Here is a 20,808-nt window from a genome sequence, read left to right as displayed (position 1 = left end):
CACAGCTGCTTTAGTGCAGACACCTGAAGCAATGTGTTTTAAAAAACTAGTAAAACAAGCATGACCTTTAGTGTCTTTTTACTGGTCATTTATAATAGCAATGTTGTCCAAATAAAAATAAAAGTTACATACAAAATAAGCAATCCAAAAAGTTATTAATCCATAGATTTTTTTTTCTGTTCGTTTGGTCAGATAATCTAGCGGTTGCTTTTCGTTTAGTCTACCAATCCAGCGGTTGCTTTCCATTTCGTCTACCAATCCAGCGTTTGCTTTCCATTTCGTCTACCAATCTAGCGGTTGCTTTCCATTTTCGTCTACCAATCCAGCGGTTGCTTTCCATTTCGTCTACCAATCCAGCGTTTGCTTTCCATTTTCGTCAACCAATCCAGCGTTTGCTTTCCGTTTCGTCTACCAATCCAGCGGTTGCTTTCCGTTTCGTCTACCAATCCAGCGTTTGATTTCCATTTTCGTCTACCAATCCAGCGTTTGCTTTCCGTTTTGTCTACCAATCCAGCGGTTGCTTTCCGTTTCGTCTACCAATCCAGCGGTTGCTTTCCGTTTCGTCAACCAATTCAGCCGTTGCTTTCCGTTTCGTCTACCAATCCAGCCGTTCCTTTCCGTTTCGTCTACCAGTCCAGCCGTTGCTTTCCGTTTCGTCTACCAATCCAGCCGTTGCTTTCCATTTCGTCTACCAGTCCAGCCGTTGCTTTCCGATTCGTCTACCAATCCAGCCGTTGCTTTTCGTTTCGTCTACCAATCCAGCCGTTGCTTTTCGTTTCGTCTACCAATCTAGCCGATGCTTTCCGTTTCGTCTACCAATCCAGCGGTTGCTTTCTGTTTCACTTTAGGGCATAACGTACCCTTAATTCCACATAAATTCTGCCTAACACTGCCAAAGAAATACATTATGAAGACACTATGTAGCTTAACAGTAGCCAAATCCAACAATAATACTTCCTAACTCAATGCACTGAATACCTGAACATATAATAAAAAAGCCTAAAAATTAGTAGGTGCTACACAACTACCCGCACATGCGTTATATCGTCTATAAACGTAATGTCTAAACATTTGACCGTTCAATGTGCGGCCCCTACAAGTTATTGAAGACCCCAATATTCATTTTCATATTCATTTAGTAACTTTAAAGAAATAATCTCTGATTAATATTGCTAATTTCATGTATTATGCATAAAATGTTCATTGGAGATTAGTAGGCTAGTAATTTAAAAGTATTTTAGCAACTTAGCTTACCAATATGAAACTGATATAAGATTTAGGGATTTTTATAACAGCTTCTTACATTTCGTCAGGACCGGTTTCATAAACTAGATGATGTTTTTGCCTTTTTAATTAAAATGTGCATGTGTTTATTTGCTTTTCTCTGCAACAGGCGTAACACTTCCTATAAAACTCTGGAGCCTGTGAAACCTCCTACAGTGCCTAATGATTATATGACGAGTCCTGCTCGCCTGGGCACCCAACACAGCCCGGGACGCACTGCCTCTCTCAGCCAGAGACCAAGAACCCACAGGTAACAGACACATGAATGCCATTCCCATCCTACTATCATAAGAACTTGATCTTTACTGAACATGTATGAATGTGCTCATAGTGCTCACAGTCAAGTGTGTTTTTAGGTCACAATACCATGCGAGTATGTGATTTTAAAATGTTTTGTTCGCACAAAATGGCATTAATCTTAAAACAACAGGAAATCACATACATATTTTGTTCCAATACAAAATTTTAATTAGAAATCAACCCTTAATGTGGAACTAGTGGAAAAATCATGTTTGATCATAATAGTGAGATTTTCTGGGAATATCAGCGCATGCTTGACCTCCTTTTGGGAATCTAACGTTCTCATTTTCTTCATGATGTTAATGTATAAATGACAGACCTGTCTGGGGGTTTGAATGTTGCTCTAATGTGCAGTTATTTGCTTTACTCCCACACATTTTACCATCTGTAAATAAAGTCATCCTAAATCCCCCACCCCAACCCATCTGTTCTCCATACCAAAGGGAATAACCCACTCATCCAACGCTCACAAACATTTATAAAACAATACAACCACACAATCAAGACAGCAGAAATGCATGGTGGAAATGACTGAAGGAAATGGCCTTATTATGTAATGCAGAGTATGGTTGCATATTCAGAACTGTGCTAATAATAATCACAGCGTTTTATTTATAAAGCAGCTTTCCAAATTAACATCGCTGTACACGGTGATTAATAATTGTTGAATGTGATTGTAACGCAGTATGCAGGGCTCTAGACATTTTGCAACCATGTTTTTTGCAGGTGTGAACTGGTGACATATGCAAAACTGATTAGTACATTTTTTTTTTATACTCATAAATGTTCGATTACGTAAGTGATTATGTCTACGGCTCATCCAGTCACTCACCCCTGACGCCTCACCAATCCCTCCTTTTATCTGCCCAGCATTGGTAAAGTGCGGGTGCATGCCGTGCAGAATTTTCGTGGTCAGGGCAGTAATGCGTACATTGTTCAAACAAAATAAATTATCTGTATAAATTGGTAATAAACATATTTATACATTATTAAAAACATTTGGATGTAGTTTAAGTGTTTCTTTCTTTCTTGGCCCAACTTATGACCAAATTAAGTCGCAGTGCCACCAACTGTACAACTGCACCAGTGCCACCGCCCTCAAATGGTAGTCTAGGGCCTTGAGTAGTTGTACCAAATATGGTATTGAACATGTTTTTAGGTGCAGTGTGTATGTGGTTGGAGTACGGCTGTGAAGTCAGCTGTGTTTTATCAGACACTTTTATCAGGTTGGTGCAGTCAGTATCTCTATATGCACTTCTTACACTGAAAAAAAATGATTCATTGAATTTAATAATTTTTTTTAAGGTAAGTGGTTGCAATCAATTTATTTAAGCTACATTTAAACAAAAAAGATTAGTAACGTAAAATAAAAGATAAAACTTTTGTTTAAATGTAGCTTAAATAAATTGATTGCAACCACTTACCTTAAAAAAAATTATTAAATTCAATGAATCATTTTTTTCAGTGTATGTGTATTTAAGATAATATATGACTCCACATAACCACCTGAGCCATTTACTGCTCTTCAGAAGCATTCACTGCTTATTCAGCCCCATGTGTCGTGTCTTTCTTGGTTCCTAATCCATTATGAGTTGGGGTGGTATGGTTTCACTGATTTTATTTATTTCTTTGGGATACTTTTTTTAGGGCTAGGTCATAAGATCAGCAAATAGGGTAGGAAAACCCCTGTTATGTCTTTACCATAAGTAATAGTCAGTATGTTTTTGCTTACTTTGGAATATGACTGAATCAGATCTAAGCAGGAGACAACTGTATTTGTTTCAAAGTGAGAAGAAGCTCATTGGTCGCAAGGCTACAATAATTCACCCCATCCACTGTTTTTCAGTATTGTCATTCTGGTTAGATGTCGCCAGAGGTTGTAACTCCTATCATTCACCTTCGACTAGTTAATTAAAGGTGCAGTGTGTAAATTTTAGCGGCATCTAGTGGTGGCTTAGTCCACTGCTCACCCCTTGCTTTAGAAACACATAGAGAAGCTACGGTAGCTGCCACCGGACAAACATGTCATCGCCGGAGACAACTTAGTAAAACAATTGTCTGTTAAAGGCGGAGTCCACGATGTTTGAAAAACGCTTTGGAAAAGGAGACGGGCCGACTACCAAAACACACTTATAGCCAATCAGCAGTAAGGAGCGTGTCTACTAACTGACATCCTTGCCAGGTTGCGTATGTGTGGGGCGGGTCTATTAACAGAAGGTCCAGATTCTATTGGGGTAGAGGCGTGTTTGTTTAGGTGATTTCAAATATCAACATTGGCTTTCAAACATTGTGGACTCCGCCTTTAAGGGCTTCTGTAGAAAAATGCCGGCACAAAATGGCGACTTGCATGTAAGGGGACCTTCGGTGTGTGTAGATAAAAACGTCTCATTCTAAGGTAATAAACACATAACGGTTCATTATAAAAAGGTCTTTATACATCACTGATAATATAGTTTTGTATATTATTTTGCATTTCTGTCAGGAGATCCTTCTAAAAATTACACACTTTAAGCTTTAGGTTGAAAATAAGCTTGTTAGATGATGCTGGTTTATGATGACTAGTGTGAAATTTAACTACACACATTTCTTGTTAGATGCTGTCAATAACTGAAGCTTAAAGTTTTGAAAAAAACAGTCCAGGTGATTGGATGTTACTGCACTGTTGGAGGCCCAGTTGATCTGGTTTCTGTTGAGTTGCACTAAACGGGAAATGTGCTCATAAAATAGTCCCTAGCTGTCACTGGTGCTGTAGTCTCGCATAGCCAGACCTTCAATACTGCCAGACCTTCTGGTGTTTCTCGCTGCTTTTTCTGGACAAAGCCTGCCCACGAGCTGTTTGACCGATATGTCAAACAACCAATCACAGTTTGTTTCGTCTAGCGTCACGTTTTCGGACTCCCCACAATAACGCGCAAAAAGTACACCATTGTACCTTAAGATTTCATATAAGTGCCTCAGATGTGCATATTGGTACCTAATACATACACATCTGTACCTAAATATGTAGTGTATTAAGACCTTTAATACTAAAAAGTACTGCCCCAGTGACCGCTTGGGAGCATTTTTGGATGCAGTTAACAGGTCATGCGTGAAAAGAACCTTGATGGTAAATCAGTGCTGCCAATTTACCAGTAAGAGAGGTTTTAAGATAAAAATCCCAGTAATTTACCTGTAATGGCTATGTGTGAAGGAAAAATAGGATTACTTGCATTAGAACGGACGTCTAAATGCGCTGCCATCTTCGGGACAATCATAATGTTTTGATGCAGATGACGTGTTTACCCCCACAATGTTTCCGGACGTATCTCACCACATTTACGCTGCTTAAAGTCGAGCACACCTGAAGTTAATGTCCACATCTCTTTACCAAATTTGTTAAAAACAGCTTACTTACTTAAACATTACTGCTGTTGAAGATGAAGGTTGCGACCCTACCCCAGTTCAGTTCAGTTTGAAGTCACCTATACAATGTTTGGTCGCTGTGCGATTTAGTGTTTGCCACAGAAGTGAAAACAACAAAATACGAATTGTGGATATGAAGTCATCTAACTGGTAAAAAGATGAAACGTCACTGCATGTGTGAACAGCACATTTTAGTTTTTACTGGTAAATTAATTCTTATAGATTCATGGCAATTTACAAAAAAAGGCTAGTGTACAAGATGGAAAATTTATATGAATTCGTATGATCATTGTTTTGGCACGATTTGTTTCGGGTCAGGGTTGAAGGTCTGGCTTTATTCTTACTTTCTAGTATTCGTACATTTTTTAACGATTCATTTCATACAAAAGTAAAATAATTATAAATTGCCATCAGAAATAATTACATGAATCAATACCTTTTTGAGAAAAACTTGAAAGCATGACATTGTTAACTTAATCTATAGTAAAATATTAATAAGTATATTATTAAAGGTTTATTAATGTTTAATTGTGTACACACATGTATTATTTTTGCTCTGGTATTGAAATTATCATTAAGAATCTTTCACTGTTCGATATTGACATCTGAATTTTGACATTGTGATACTCAACATGGTAGTTATGTGTTGTGGGTACATACCTGACTCCATGTTTTCTGTCTGTCTGTCCAGCGGCAGCAGTGGTGGTAGCAGCAGTCGTGAGAACAGCGGCAGCAGCAGCATCGGACTTCCCATCGCTGTGCCGACTCCCTCCATTCCCAACTCAATCCCAGGTGAGCTGCCATGAACATATACGTTGCATATATACTAGGCTTAATATACATGATTGACATAACTGTGGTTTTCTTCACCTGTGGTTATTTAAATCTCTCTCTTCCTGGTCTCTTTAGAGCAGGGATTGGCAATTGTGCTCCTGGAGTGCCACAGTCCTGGAGATTTTATTTCCAACCCTGATAAAGCCTCATCCACCTGTAGTTTTTAGGTGACCCTTTAGACTTTGATTAACCAGGTGTGCTCGATTCGAGCTGGAGCTAAACTTTGCAGGACTGCGGCACTCCAGGACTGACGTTGCTCACCACTGCTCTAGAGTGATAAATGGAGCAGGATTTGTTCACTATACTGTGTGCCTGTGGCTTTCATGTCCTAATTTTTTTCAGCTAAAGTTTTTTTTTTTAAGTAGGCCACTTCACGGTGAAAGACAGGTAAAACTGTAAAGGGTGGTCTGCCTGCAGAAATAAATTAAGGATAAAAGTAGTATCTGCCCTGTTTTCCTCCCAGCTTTACTATCGCCATAGCAACAAACTGCATCAGCACCAGTGCCTTTCCATACCTGTGTGTGTTTGTGTCTCAAAGAAGTCCTAAAGGGATAGCTTACCCCAAAAAAATGAAAATTGAGTCATCATTTTCGTCTACTTCATGTTGTTCAAAACCTGTATGAGTTTCTTAATTCTGTTGAACACAAAAGGAGATATTTTGATAGTGATGGTAAGCGCACGGTTGAGGGTACCCATTGACTTCCATATCATTTGTTTATCCTACAGTGGGAATCAATGGGTACCCTCTACTGTGTGGCTGCCATGATTTGTTATGATAACGTCTTTTGTGTTCAACAGAAGAAGAAAAAAATCATACAGGATTGAGGGTGAGGAAATGGGTGCACTCTCTTTAGTGTTATTTATTTGCTGAGAGTTTTTTTTTAATGCAGTTTCTCTGTCCTTGTGCACTTTTTTATTTTTTTGCTTTTTCTAAGTTTTTCTTTTGAAGGAATTGTTTTAATATCTTTAGAGCTCTTTTCAAAGCACTAGTGAGTCGCCTACATATTCTGGATTTTAAGACATGGCCCATATGCTTTGCATTATAAAGTCCAGAATGCTTTTCAACAAGCTCAGATATGTACCCAAGATGGTGGACATAGTCAAGGGAAATTTTGATTAAAATGTATATATAAATATATATGTAATTCACTGCAAAACATGATTTTCAAGAAAAAAATTATTAGTATTTTTATCATGTTTTCGGTGGAAATATAAAAAAGTTCTTGAATTTGGGTGCTTTTTCTTGATGAGCAAAACGACCCAAGAAAACAAGTAGTTTTCAGACCAAAAATATCAAATTTAAGTGATTTTGTGCATAAAACAAGCAAAAAAATAAAAATAAAATTGCCAATGGGGTAAACAATTTTTTCTTGAATTTAGTGTTTAATAAGAAAAAATTTCAAGATTTTTTTAGCTTACCCCATTTGCAGATTTTTTTTTGGTTGTTTTATGCACAAAATCACTCAAATGTGATATTTTGGGTCTAAAAACTAGTTTTGCTCATCAATAAAAGCATCTTAATTTAAGAATTTTTAGATATTTTTACTAAAAACGAGACTAAATACTACGAATTTTTTTCTTGGAAATCATTTTTGGCAGTGTAGATAATAATAAAAATTTAGTGTTGTTAAGTTTAAAGATTAAGTATTTGCATATGCTCTTCTTATTGGAGCAATGTGTGGTTAATATTCATACTTCTTAAAAGTAATGAATTAATTTTGTCACATTTTATTTGTGCTTAAATAAGATGCTCTATTTGTTCTCTCCATATTAAGCATTTTAAATAAGTCTGGTTCCATTTCGGCTAGACGCTCCTTTTGCAGTCAGCTTTTTATGTAGACAGATAGGCAGCTTACTAGTGTTTGTAACAGAGCGAAGATATTTGAATGCGTGTTTGTGAGAGTGATATTATATGATGGTTCTGACCCACAGTCACACCCATGTCATGGGCCGCTCCTCCCCCGGCCCCTCCTCCACCACCCCCTCTCTTCGGTCCAGGTCCACCAATTCCAGGTTCTGTTTTAGGTGAGCCCAATCCCATAATCACCTGTATGGAGATCGCTCTGGACCGCACCAGCGTTCACATACCTCTGATTTTTAAAAAGGGTTTGGGGTGGGTAGTTGACATGAATAAACTGTCTCATATGGTGTGACAAAAAAATACGAAAAAACCCTCAAAATATACAAATAGCTTGAAAGAGATTTATCTTAGTGTTAGAGTAACAAATAAGTAGTTTTGTTATTTATCCAATTAAAATAACAAATCTCAGTTTTTGCTGTCACACCATATGACACATTTATGGTTTATTTGTCAACTACCCCGGTGGTGATAATTATTTTGTGGTGGTGGTGGTTATGATTCTTTTTTGTTTGTGGTTTTTTTTTTGGTGGTGATGTTTGTTTTGCTCTTCTTTCAGATTTACATTATTGTATCTAAAAATTATTGTTAAATTATGCACTGTGAAGAAGTCTCTGAAGTGTCTCATTGTTTCCCATAATGTATATGGGAGTTACATGGTGAGGGTCAGCAGTGATTCCCAAACCCAGTGGTTCTCAAATTGGGGGCCCTGAGATGGTGCCACGGGGCCCCAGTTTAATGACATAAAAAATACATTAATTTATCATAAATTATGTGTAATTAAACCTCAGACAAATAAGGCTACTATCCAAAAGCACTACATTTGTATGATTTAATATGTTTTGTTTAATTAAAATTTTAAGTTTAACAATGTTTGATGTCATACATTTTATGGGTGTGCCACGAAGGGATGCACCGTATACAGAAGGGAAAAGGTTTGAGAACCACTGCTTTAACCAACAGTATCCAACCACCAATCGATCAGATTACTTTAACAACTTAAGCAACTTGTTTTTAAAAACTGTTGAAAACTACTTGTCAACCACAAAATGTTGCTCTGGCAACCATCCACTGCGCCCTAGGATTGTGTGGCAAGTTATTTGGTTTTTTCGTGCACTTTGACTTGTCAGAGACTTCCTCACTGCAGTTGAATCATTCAGTAACTCCATTATATATAAACAAAAGGTATCACTGGTGTCACTGGTAAAGATTTAAAGTCACATTTGTGTGTTTGAACTGTATGTGTGTGTTTTTGTTACACTCATTACTATCTGAGAGACCATGTGGTCTTCTGGGTTTTCCGGTTATCCATCAGTGTCAACAGGAAATGCCCGTATGGAGGAAATCCCATATGCCCCGGCAGAGTAAACATCAGCGGGACCATATAAACTAAAACTCACAAAACATAGTATTATTTCTCAGGGTGTTGTTGCTGAACCAGTGAGGAGCTGTTGGCATGCATTACAAATCTTCTGGTCTATGCAAATCCTGTTTTCATGTCAGTATTGCTAAATGATTATGCAATTTCCTCAATATGTGCAAAAGCATTCAAGCCTAAACATTTTTGGACAAATCCATGATTTAGTATCTTTGTGTGTAGAAGCTGAGAATTGCAAGGAGTTGACAACAACAATTTGTTACCAGTTGATCTCCTCATTTTTATCTAAATGGTTTCTTATTGTGATGTAACTAATGCAGGATGTTGTGTAGCATCCTGGATGATTTCAAGACCATCAAAGAAAATGACTTGAATTTCAGATTATACATTTCAGTGTGAATTTTATGTGGCTGCTTTGCTTTCTTCAGACTTTTCTTCCATTCCTTGTGGCTCTCACATAAAAACATATGGTCATATTTCACCCTTAAATGCATCAAAATGTTTTATTAATTGTTAAATTCTCGTTTTTTGCACAATATGTAACATGATTATTACAGCATTGTGCTTGCATGTCAAAAAATGATGTTGCATTGCAAAACATTTTGATGGTCCCAATAAAAGGGCTTAATTTTCTTTCTGCTTGTTTAGAGATTGGGGTAAAATATGACCAGGATACCTTTTTGACAGGTTTTGCGAGATTCACCATATGAGCTGTTTCCACATTATAATAGAAAGTTTACTTTTCTGTATAAGGGTAAAATTCACTCCCACTTCTGGATTTTCTTTCATCTGTGTTTTATTTTCTGGCTACTAACAGCTGTGGCCCCTGGGCCGGGCCTGGGGCCCATCCCCATGTCGCAGTTCGGCACAATATCTCGACAGATTTCCCGACACAACTCCACCACCTCCTCAGTCTCCATGGTTTCTGCCACGGGCACGTACCGCCGAGCGCCGTCTGTCTCGTCGCAGTTCTCCATGCAGCAGCCGCACGTTAATGGTGGCATTAACGCAAGTAAGAGACTGAGAACGTTGCATTTTAATTGTCAGTCACCATACGCCAACATTAAACATCACGCACAAACTCACACACGTCATCTGTCACAAAAATCAGACCTGGCAAGGTTAAAACCATCCTTGGACGTCATAACACCTGGTGTTTAGGCACATCTTGTCTGATGTGAAGGGAACAGACTGTATCTTTCCCACAGGTGTGTGGCCATACGCATTACCAAGAGCAGTATAAAAGCCTCTGATTTTTGATTAGTTAAGGCACAGAACATATCACCACCTGTTTAGTTTGTGAATAGAGATTTGCCGTCATTTCCTACGTATTTAAGCCGAGAGATTTTAATCCCATTGAGATGTCCATGAGCCTTAAAATTAGGCATGAGGAGAGATTATTACTGGAACATTTGTGAATATTTTCCTTTAAAGGAGCATTGTGTAACTTTTAGAAGGATCTTTTGATAGAAATGCAATATAATCCAGGGTTTCCCACAGAAAATTTGTTAATTAAGGTGGTAGGGTTGGGCGGGGTTGCAATCCAAGGGGCGTGGCGTACACATCATAAAAATTAAAATATTTTTATTAAAAACACTCAAATAAAACTTAATTTTGAAGAAACTATGACAGAAAATGAACACATACTAGATTATTAATGAATTAAATGTTTTTAACAGATACCTCTACTGGGAATACCTGCGTGATGAAGTGAAACTAAAGGGTTAATAATAAACACAAACTGAAGCAGATTTGTAGAACGTCTGGCGAACGATGATAGATAGCGCGAATATTATAAAAACGGATTATTTCAGACTATTAATGACATTATCTTAAAGGAGTGTAACTACTGTAGGGTGTAAATAATGCACATAAATAATGTGAGCAAGAGCGCTAAACAATTATATCTAATCAACAGGCACGTGAAACCTAGCTAGCAGGTTGCTCAAACAACAAAATCACCAGCTAACTTACTTTAAATTTGAAAGAACTATAGACTAATACAATAACAGGCTCAAATAAACCCAAAACATAAGTCCACTTACAGTTCTCACGGACACGCGTTTTATTAATTGGCTATCCTCCAGAAAGTGACAGACCACGGTTTTCTCTCATTTCGGCCGTGTGGCGCGCATGCCTGCTCGCGGTATGAATCGCGTCCCCCCGCGCTTCTCCCCGAGATGCACTTGACGGCCTTTTGTGCAGCGATTTTTTTATTTTTTTTTGACTACCTAGTTAAGGTGGTAGGGTTTCCCCAGCTTAGGTGGGCCGCCCGAACTGCAAAGTGCTGCGGGAAACCCTGTAATCTACAGAACTATATTATCAATGGTGTATAAAGACCTTACATAATGAATTGTATTGTTTTTATTACCTTAGAATAAGATGTTTTTATCTACATACACCGCGGGTCTCCTTAAATGGATGTTGCCTTCATGTGTTTATACAGTAGCCCTAAACGGAGAAACTGTTCTGCAGAGCGCGTTTTATTGTTTGTCCTGTGGTGGCTACCATAGCTTCACTATACGTTTCGAAAAGAAGGGGTGAGCTGTTGGCTACAATTCATAGTCTCACCACTAGATGCCGCTAAAAGTCCCACTTTAAATCATCTTAGCCTATTACTGTGCTCATTTGCATGTCAATTATAATATTACATAGGAGTTGGTCACAGTGCAGTTTTATCTTTAACGCAATTTAATCTTACACTCTTAGAAAGGATTTACACATATTTGTGCGTTAAGCTTTTAACACATTATGTGTCATTTTGTGTTGATTTTGTGTTAAAATATAACACAAGTTGTGTTAAAGTAACACAAAATGTGTTGTTTCAATAATAACACAGAGATTGTTGAATCCTGGTTGAACATTTAGTGTGTTGTCCCAGAATCAACACTAATGTGTTGTTTTTAAAGGGACATTCCAATAAAAATAAAAATAAAAACTTATTTTTCAGCTCCCCTTGAGATTAAACATTTGATTTTTACCGTTTTGGAATCCATTCAGATGATCTCCGGGTCTGGCGCTACCACTTTTAGCATAGCTTAGCACAATCCATTGAATCTGATTAGACCATTAGCATTGCGTTAAAAAATAACCAAAGAGTTTGGTTATTTTTCCTAGTTAAACTTTGACTCTTCTGTAGTAACATTGTGTACTAAGACCGACAGAAAATTAAAAGATTTTCTGCGATCATCTGCGAGTGTAAAAATTGTTGCCTCCTAAATTGTCTAATAGTGTATTCCTAATCAACAGTATATACAATGTATATTAAATAAATCAATGCTTAATTCCTATATATATCTCAGTGGTAGGGCATTGCATTAGCAGTGCAAAGGTCGTAGGTTCGAATCCAAGGAACACACATACTGATCAAATGTATACCTTGTAATGGTCTGTAAGTCGCTTTGGATAAAAGCGTCTGCCAAATGCATGGATAAATAAATAAATAAAATTAAAAAAATTTATATAGCACTGTGGTGGCATTTAGGTGTACCCGTTTAATAAAAATGTTCAATATAATTATAAACAGAGAGCATTAATCTGCACTTGAAGCATTTCACTTTCCTAAACACCGATTTCTTTTATTTGCGTTCAAATCACAGCAGAAATCGTCACATTCAACTTTAAATCTGCCTGAATTCATTAGAATTGTATTTCGTAATCTCTTACGCTTTCTTCTATTTTGGGAGCTACTAATGTTACTTCCTGTTTTTTTTCTTCTTCTGTTTCTTCCCCTTTGTCTGTCTTTGCTTCTTCAATCTCTGTCACTCTGTATGTTGGGTGGCGTTTAGTGTCTATAGCCCCTCCACCTCCACCCATGCCCCAGCTCACTCCACAGATTCCCCTCACAGGCTTTGTGGCCAGAGTACAGGAAAACAGTAAGTGTAAAGGCCACGTTCACCCCCTTCCCCGCGCCTCACAGCATGTCAATATCTTACAGGTTTGCTGCATGCAGCCCTCATCTCCATTTTCATCTGTGTGTTTGTGTTGTCGTATCATTCATTCTGTGTAGAGACTACATACTGTAGGTCACCGAGTGCATGCGTATTGCCATTGTTCATTCAGGACTTTTCAAACAATGCATTACAGATCAAAGACTCTTCTGAAAGCATGAAGTCTCTTACATATTTACAGAAGTGTGGATTGCTTTATGTAATTTAAAAGAGGCTCACTAGGTTGATTTGAGCAAGTTATGTTTCACACTGGAAAGGTGCTTATTGTTATTTTCTCCCATACTGTGTGTACCCATTGTGGTTTAAATGGGGAGTAATCCTAAAACTATATATTCAATGGCAGTACAGTGTGTCTCATATATGGATTTCCCACCTTCTTTTTATTCTGCCATGTACGGCTGTGTAAATGATTTTCGCCTAGCTAGCATTAGGAAATGCTGAGGCACACTAATGAATCATGGGAGGAAGTTAGGAAATATTTTAACTAGACTAGTTAAATTCTGGGTTCCAACGGTTATCTCACATACTATTACCAACATTTAGATAATAGGCTATTTAAAAAGTGCATAACACAACGGGTGGTTAATCGAAGCAAAATTGCATTTGGAGTGCAATATTTTTAAAAGAAGACCAGTTCATTGACTATTTTGGGAAGGTTTTTGCTGCCCTCTTGTGATATATTTTGGTATTGCAATGAAGATGGCAGTGTGAAGCATAGATATGTATAATGGCTAGATGTCTCACCCGCGCTGCTGGCCAATTGAGTGGAACGGCCGCATTTGGCGGCCATCTTGCTACGGGCAGCTCGCTCACTCGTGGCATTGAGTTTTAGTGGTGCAGATACTTTTAAGTGACCATAACTTGCTTAAGTTTCTACCGATTTTCAAACTGATTGGTTTCTTATAAACATCAAAGATGTACTTATGACACTGCATAATAATACTAAAAAAAAATAGTTTTCATGAAACATGAGCATCCAGAATTATAGCCACGTTAATAACGTTTATAAGAAACCAAACAGTTTGAAAATTGGTGGAGAATGTAGCAGGTTTTGGTCATTGGAAGTGCCTGCACCGTTGGGGCTCGGTGCTGCGAGTGGGCGAGCTGCCTGTGGTAAGATGGCCGCCATCTAGGCTTTATACATATCTATGGTGTGAAGTACAATGTGGGTATTTAGTTTTACATAGTTTTTAAACTACAAAGTACATTAAAAAGTTAAAAAACTTCAAAACAGTCAGCAGATTTGATAAAGTGTATTTGAAGGGACCATGTAAAATAGTATAATTAAGAACTGTACATCAGTTCACCTAAAGGTAAGTATATCTGAGTAACTACGTAAATCCCTGCTACATCCATACATTTGTGTTTCATATCAAGGATTTATCTTCCAGCACATCAGCATCTAAAGCAGATGTGAACACATGCAAATCCATCATTGATCATGTGATTTGCATGTATACTAACCGTTCTGCATGAGAATATGTGCATGATGATACAACCGGCTGGATTGCATGCCCAGCTATAGATCGCATGATTATTGATGCTTTTAAATGGATGCCTCTCAACCTCTTTTTAATGGGTGTGCAGTTGCAGATACCCCAACTCCACCGCCTCCCCCTCCACCTGATGACATTCCCATGTTCGACGATGCCCCACCTCCACCCCCACCACCGCCAGCTGACTATGAAGATGAAGAGGCAGCCGTAGTGCAGTACAATGACCCATACGCAGATGGAGATCCGCAGTGGGCTCCAAAGACCTACATGGAGAAAGGTGAGGTTTATTTTCCACCTTTTTGGTTTCAGTTTTGTAGATTTGTGTTGATTTGATTTTTTTGAAAAAATCCTCATTTTCCAGCTCCCCTAGAGTTAAACATTTTATTTTTACCATTTTGGAATCCATTCAGCCGATCTCTGGGTCTGGCGGTACCACTTTTAGCATAGCTTAGCATAATCCATTGAATCTGATTAGACCATTAGCATCGTGCTCAAAAATAACTAAAGAGTTTGGATATTTTTCTTACTTAAAACTTTACTCTTCTGTAATTAAACAATGATATTACACAGCACCTGAAAATAGTCCCCTTGGTTACTTTCAATAGCAGGGGACTATTTTCAGGTGCTGCGTAATATCATTGCGCCTCCTGCAGCCATATAACGGCAGCAAAGTCCTTGATTATTACGCCAGAATGAGAGTATAGTTCCTAGCCTTATCTGACTAGAAAATCATAACAATTAATTTTCCGTCAGTTTCGTACACGATGTAACTACAGAAGAGTCAAGTGTTAAATAAGAAAAATATTGAAACTCTTTAGGTTTTTTAGCGCGATGCTAATGGTCTAATCAGATTCAATGGATTATGCTAAGCTATACTAGCCTGACGTTGTCATACTCAATTCTAGTCAGAATTTGAGTCTGATACCGCTCCATTGAGCTATAATTATGAGGCGTGTCTCAACCGAAAAATGCCTCTGCACTCAATTGGATAGACCTACGACCAATCAGAGCAACGGAGTGTATGTTGAAATTACGTCTTTGCAGCCTGACCGAACTGCTAGTTATTTCGCTACAATGACACTAACATTGTGATTATACTAAGTCTGAGTTAGCAAATGTACATCAACACCTACTATGTTTACAACATTTCGTTTATATCACAACATGAAGTATTTACTAAGTCATAGAGTAAGACTATCTCTTACCATTTGTACGTTAGGTGAACTTCATCCACGACGATACCCTACGTTGGCTTGAAAATATTGGAGCCTAGCATGTCCCTCCACTTATTCAGCAACCACGACTCGGGGCTTCCGAAAAGAAGCTGGCAACGACCGCTAATTATATCCATCTCGTCGTGCACGCAGAGTTGTATCGCCATGATAAGGTTGCCCATTTCCGTTGCGACCAACCTTTGCCGAATCCCATAGGAAGGACGGCAAAAACATCAACAAATGCCCTGCTCGCGTTTCTCTGTTCCTCTTTTAAAATCAATGCTCTGTCGATATCTTTTAGAACAGACTCAATGTCAGAATCCACACATCTGAACTCTACAGCGGCAGCCATTCAACACACGCGCTCTTTGGTGACGTGGTTCATTACGTTACTGTCGTTTATCTGTCAATCATCGTATAAAGCCCGCCCTCACAATTTGATTCGTCGGCCTGTTTTGGTATTCTCATAGTAGCTCCTCAACAGTGAATCCCCAGACCGATCTTCCCCGTATTTCAAATCGTGGTGGGCGGGGCTAAGATCGGCTGGCACCCAGGCTAAAGCTATACCAAAAGTGGTACCGCCACTGAATGGATTCCAAAACGGTAAAAATCAAATGTTTAACTCTAGGGGAGCTGGAAAATGAACACATTATCAAAAAAGTGGAGTGTCGCTTTAGTGTGTGTCATTTCACCACCGCAATTTCTTTGGTAGCGTCATGACTTCTAGTAATAGTTGTTTATTCCCTAACCGTGTTGGTTTACTAACCGCTTTTGTTACTGTGTCCCTCTCAGTGGTGGCCATCTATGACTACACCAAGGATAAGGATGATGAACTGACCTTCATCGAAGGATCCATCATCTACATCATCAAGAAGAATGATGACGGCTGGTATGAGGGAGTTTGTAACGGTGTCACTGGTTTGTTTCCCGGCAACTACGTGGAGTCAGTCATGCACTATGCCGATTGAAGGGACCAAACTTAAAACAAATACACAATCAAATCATGACCGCCGTATGAAAGTGTATTAGGTTGGTAGAATGTTAAACAAATGACTCTTTATTTTGTGTTAATGGGTGGATGTGGGTTAAAGGGATGGACCAACAGTTCAGAAGTCGGGGAAGTCTGTGTACATAAAATGAAAATTTAGCCGGGTTTTTGTAGTGAATGTCAATCAAAGTATCTTAAACGGTCAATACCACATGTGAACATGTAAAGTAGATGATTGTTTATCACTTTTACTGCATTAGTTTTTTTTCAACTAAAATTTATCTTCTTTCCTCTAGAGCTGCAAAACGATTAATCGCGACTAATCGTTTGCAAAATATGTTTACATCATGTGTGTGTACTGTGTTTAATAATTATCTGTATATATAAATACACAGATCCAAATGTATATTTAAAAAATATTTTATAATTTATATAATTATAAATACTTAAGATATTTTTATTATACATGCATGTGTGTGTATTTATATATACATGATTATTATACACAGTACACAAACATATATGATATAAAAAAAACCTTTTAATTATCGATTAATTGTTTTGCAGCCCTACTTCCCCTCTACATGCACATTCATTTGGCCATTTTAGTCACAATTCATTTTAGCATTTTATCTTAACACCACGTCATTGCCCCGGACTGTATCAGAATCGTAATGTAAAGCATGCAAACAAAATTTGAAAGCGTATCGTAACGTTTAATTCCATTCTGCTTCCATCATTGTATTTACTGTAAGCTCTTGATTTCTTTTAATAGCAACATTTGTAGAATACTTATTTTTAATGCTCATTTTGTTTAATACTGATATAAATCTCTTTTATTTGAATGCAAAGCACAGAACTTTATTTTGAAGCCTGCACAGTTTCTCCCTTTAATGATGGATTTTTAGTTCATGCCAAAATGACTAAATGATAGTATTTACAACGATGAACAAAATATGTAGATATCTTTCATATGTAGGCAGTCAAGTATCTAAAGGTCTCTAATTAATGCAAATCTTTACTCCTACAATGCTGGACTTAAGTTTGTGCCATGATCTGTAACAATAACCGCCATGTTGTATTTTACAGTAAAGAGACCAAATCACAGCTGGTGTAGCTTTTGTGCTTTAAACAATGAACTCAAAGATGTCAATCGGTTTTAGTTCAGTTCTGATCCGGTCTAGTCTCCTAATTCAGATCTTCACTCATGTTTTGCTTTAATTCCTTAATTATGATTGGAGAATTTTTTTCTTAGGAGTGATTTTTTTAGATCTGATTATTGTGTTTAAGCACTAGGATTTTATTGAAAGTAACTACATCTGACCACTGTCAGTTATTACAGGAGTTTAATGCCTTTTATCATTCAGAAACATCTGAAGTGTTCCAGCTGAAATCCATCTGGGTCTGTGCCCAGGATTTGTATTTATATTATGTTAATTGAAATGTAATTGTACAGTCTTTTATAATAAATCATTCTATGTAAATGTTCGTTGTGTGATCTATCCATTTTTATTTTTTTTTGCCTTGACTGCTATACTGTATTGTTTTCGGTACTGGATTTCTATTGTCAGGGTTCCCACAGGTCATGGAATTTCTGGAATATCATGAACATTTTTAGAGGTCTATTCCAGATATTGAAAGTCAGGGAATTTTACATTGTTTTGTCCAATGGAATATCAGGGATTTTTATTCGTTAAATTTCTCGTAATCTGGTTGTTATCAAGGAGGATTAGGGCCAAGATAAAATAAAAAACATAAAACCATCTCGAAATTAAAGTCATTAAAATTAGAGAATAAAGTCATTATTTAACGAGAAAAAAGTCAGAATAAATATAATTTTGAAAATAAAGTCGTTATTTAACGAGAATAAAGTCGTAATATAACGAGAATGAAGTTGTAATATTTTTATAATAATGTCATAGTTTTACATTAACATGTGTGATGTGAACAAGCAGATCTGGGGTAGGGTAATGCACATGGAGAACCTAAATGAAAGTGCACAGGTGATGGGTATAAGGAGTAGGCTATGTTTCACTTTAGGCATGTTCTTATGAAAGCAACAATATAAAAGCTTTGCATTATAAATTATATAAAACCCTAAAAGACAACATTGAATGTGGCTTAATGCATCTATTAAAACACCATATTCAGCAAACATTTTATTAATAAAAACATTCTGTGTAGAGGCAAGCAGAACATCCCAGTATAACAACACAAGCCGCTAAAGTGCACGTTTGTTTCATTCAATGAAAACGAGCACATTCTGGGCTTTTCTGCTTGACCGTACATGCTTATTAATAATATATTATAGTGTAGTGAATCTAGTGTATTTATAACTGTCTTAATGCAGTAAACAAGTCTAAACTGACTTACTTCATTCTCGAAATTTTACGACTTTATTCTCGCTAAACAGCGACTTTATTCTCGCTAAACAGCGACTTTATTCTCGCTAAACAATGACTTTATTCTCGCTAAACAGCGACTTTATTCTCGCTAAACAGCGACTTTATTCTCGCTAAACAGCGACTTTATTCTCGCTAAACAGCGACTTTATTCTCGCTAAACAGCGACTTTATTCTCGATAAACAGGCTAGACAGGACTTTATTTATGTGATGTCAATAGGGGATACTACCACCCCTTAACCTGCACTATCCAACCACAGCACTGCCATTTAGTGCAGAGATCAGCTCATTTGCATTTAAAAGTACACACCCAAAAACAGCACAGTTTTGTTCACACCTACAAATTGGCAAGTAAGTCTAAACTGACTTACTTCATTCTCGAAATTTTACGACTTTATTCTCGCTAAACAGCGACTTTATTCTCGCTAAACAGCGACTTTATTCTCGCTAAACAGCGACTTTATTCTCGCTAAACAGCGACTTTATTCTCGCTAAACAGCGACTTTATTCTCGCTAAACAGCGACTTTATTCTCGCTAAACAGCGACTTTATTCTCGCTAAACAGCGACTTTATTCTCGCTAAACAGCGACTTTATTCTCGCTAAACAGCGACTTTATTCTCGCTAAACAGCGACTTTATTCTCGCTAAACAGCGACTTTATTCTCATTAAAAACAGCGACTTTATTCTCATTAAAAACAGCGACTTTATTCTCGCTAAACAGCGACTTTATTCTCGCTAAACAGCGACTTTATTCTCGCTAAACAGCGACTTTATTCTCGCTAAACAGCGACTTTATTCTCGCTAAACAGCGACTTTATTCTCGCTAAACAGCGACTTTATTCTCGCTAAACAGCGACTTTATTCTCGCTAAACAGCGACTTTATTCTCGCTAAACAGCGACTTTATTCTCGCTAAACAGCGACTTTATTCTCGCTAAACAGCGACTTTATTCTCGCTAAACAGCGACTTTATTCTCGCTAAACAGCGACTTTATTCTCGCTAAACAGCGACTTTATTCTCGCTAAACAGCGACTTTATTCTCGCTAAACAGCGACTTTATTCTCATTAAAAACAGCGACTTTATTCTCATTAAAAACAGCGACTTTATTCTCATTAAAAACAGCGACTTTATTCTCATTAAAAACAGCGACTTTATTCTCATTAAAAACAGCGACTTTATTCTCATTAAAAACAGCGACTTTATTCTCATTAAAAACAGCGACTTTATTCTCATTAAAAACAGCGACTTTATTCTCGCTAAACAGCGACTTTATTCTCGCTAAACAGCGACTTTATTCTCGCTAAACAGCGACTTTATTCTCGCTAAACAGCGACTTTATTCTCGCTAAACAGCGACTTTATTCTCGCTAAACAGCGACTTTATTCTCGCTAAACAGCGACTTTATTCTCGCTAAACAGCGACTTTATTCTCGCTAAACAGCGACTTTATTCTCGCTAAACAGCGACTTTATTCTCGCTAAACAGCGACTTTATTCTCGCTAAACAGCGACTTTATTCTCGCTAAACAGCGACTTTATTCTCGCTAAACAGCGACTTTATTCTCGCTAAACAGCGACTTTATTCTCGCTAAACAGCGACTTTATTCTCGCTAAACAGCGACTTTATTCTCGCTAAACAGCGACTTTATTCTCGCTAAACAGCGACTTTATTCTCGATAAACAGGCTAGACAGGACTTTA

General features: G+C 37.6%; 1 protein-coding gene across 8 annotated transcripts in view; it reads left to right on the top strand.

Annotated features, from left to right (window-relative positions):
- abi1a (abl-interactor 1a) overlaps positions 1-18,192 on the top strand; it is a 56,251-nt gene extending 38,059 nt beyond the window's left edge. For 2 of the 8 annotated variants that reach the window (XM_055181532.2, XM_055181533.2), the window contains 7 exons: positions 1,394-1,534; positions 5,678-5,778; positions 7,753-7,845; positions 9,874-10,068; positions 12,845-12,931; positions 14,594-14,779; positions 16,509-18,192. In XM_055181532.2, the coding sequence (XP_055037507.1) occupies positions 1,394-1,534; positions 5,678-5,778; positions 7,753-7,845; positions 9,874-10,068; positions 12,845-12,931; positions 14,594-14,779; positions 16,509-16,684 (979 nt within the window). In that variant the 3' untranslated portion in view covers positions 16,685-18,192. The remainder of the gene's footprint in view (positions 1-1,393; positions 1,535-5,677; positions 5,779-7,752; positions 7,846-9,873; positions 10,069-12,844; positions 12,932-14,593; positions 14,780-16,508) is intronic. The other 6 variants (XM_055181535.2, XM_055181536.2, XM_055181538.2 and 3 more) reach the window with 4 other exon arrangements.
- The last annotated feature ends 2,616 nt before the right edge of the window (positions 18,193-20,808 follow it).

Source organism: Misgurnus anguillicaudatus, chromosome 25 (genome assembly GCF_027580225.2).
Source record: "Misgurnus anguillicaudatus chromosome 25, ASM2758022v2, whole genome shotgun sequence".
Lineage (NCBI taxonomy): Eukaryota > Metazoa > Chordata > Actinopteri > Cypriniformes > Cobitidae > Misgurnus > Misgurnus anguillicaudatus.
Note: the sequence above shows the minus strand (reverse complement) of the source record. Positions and strands in the feature narration are given on the sequence as shown.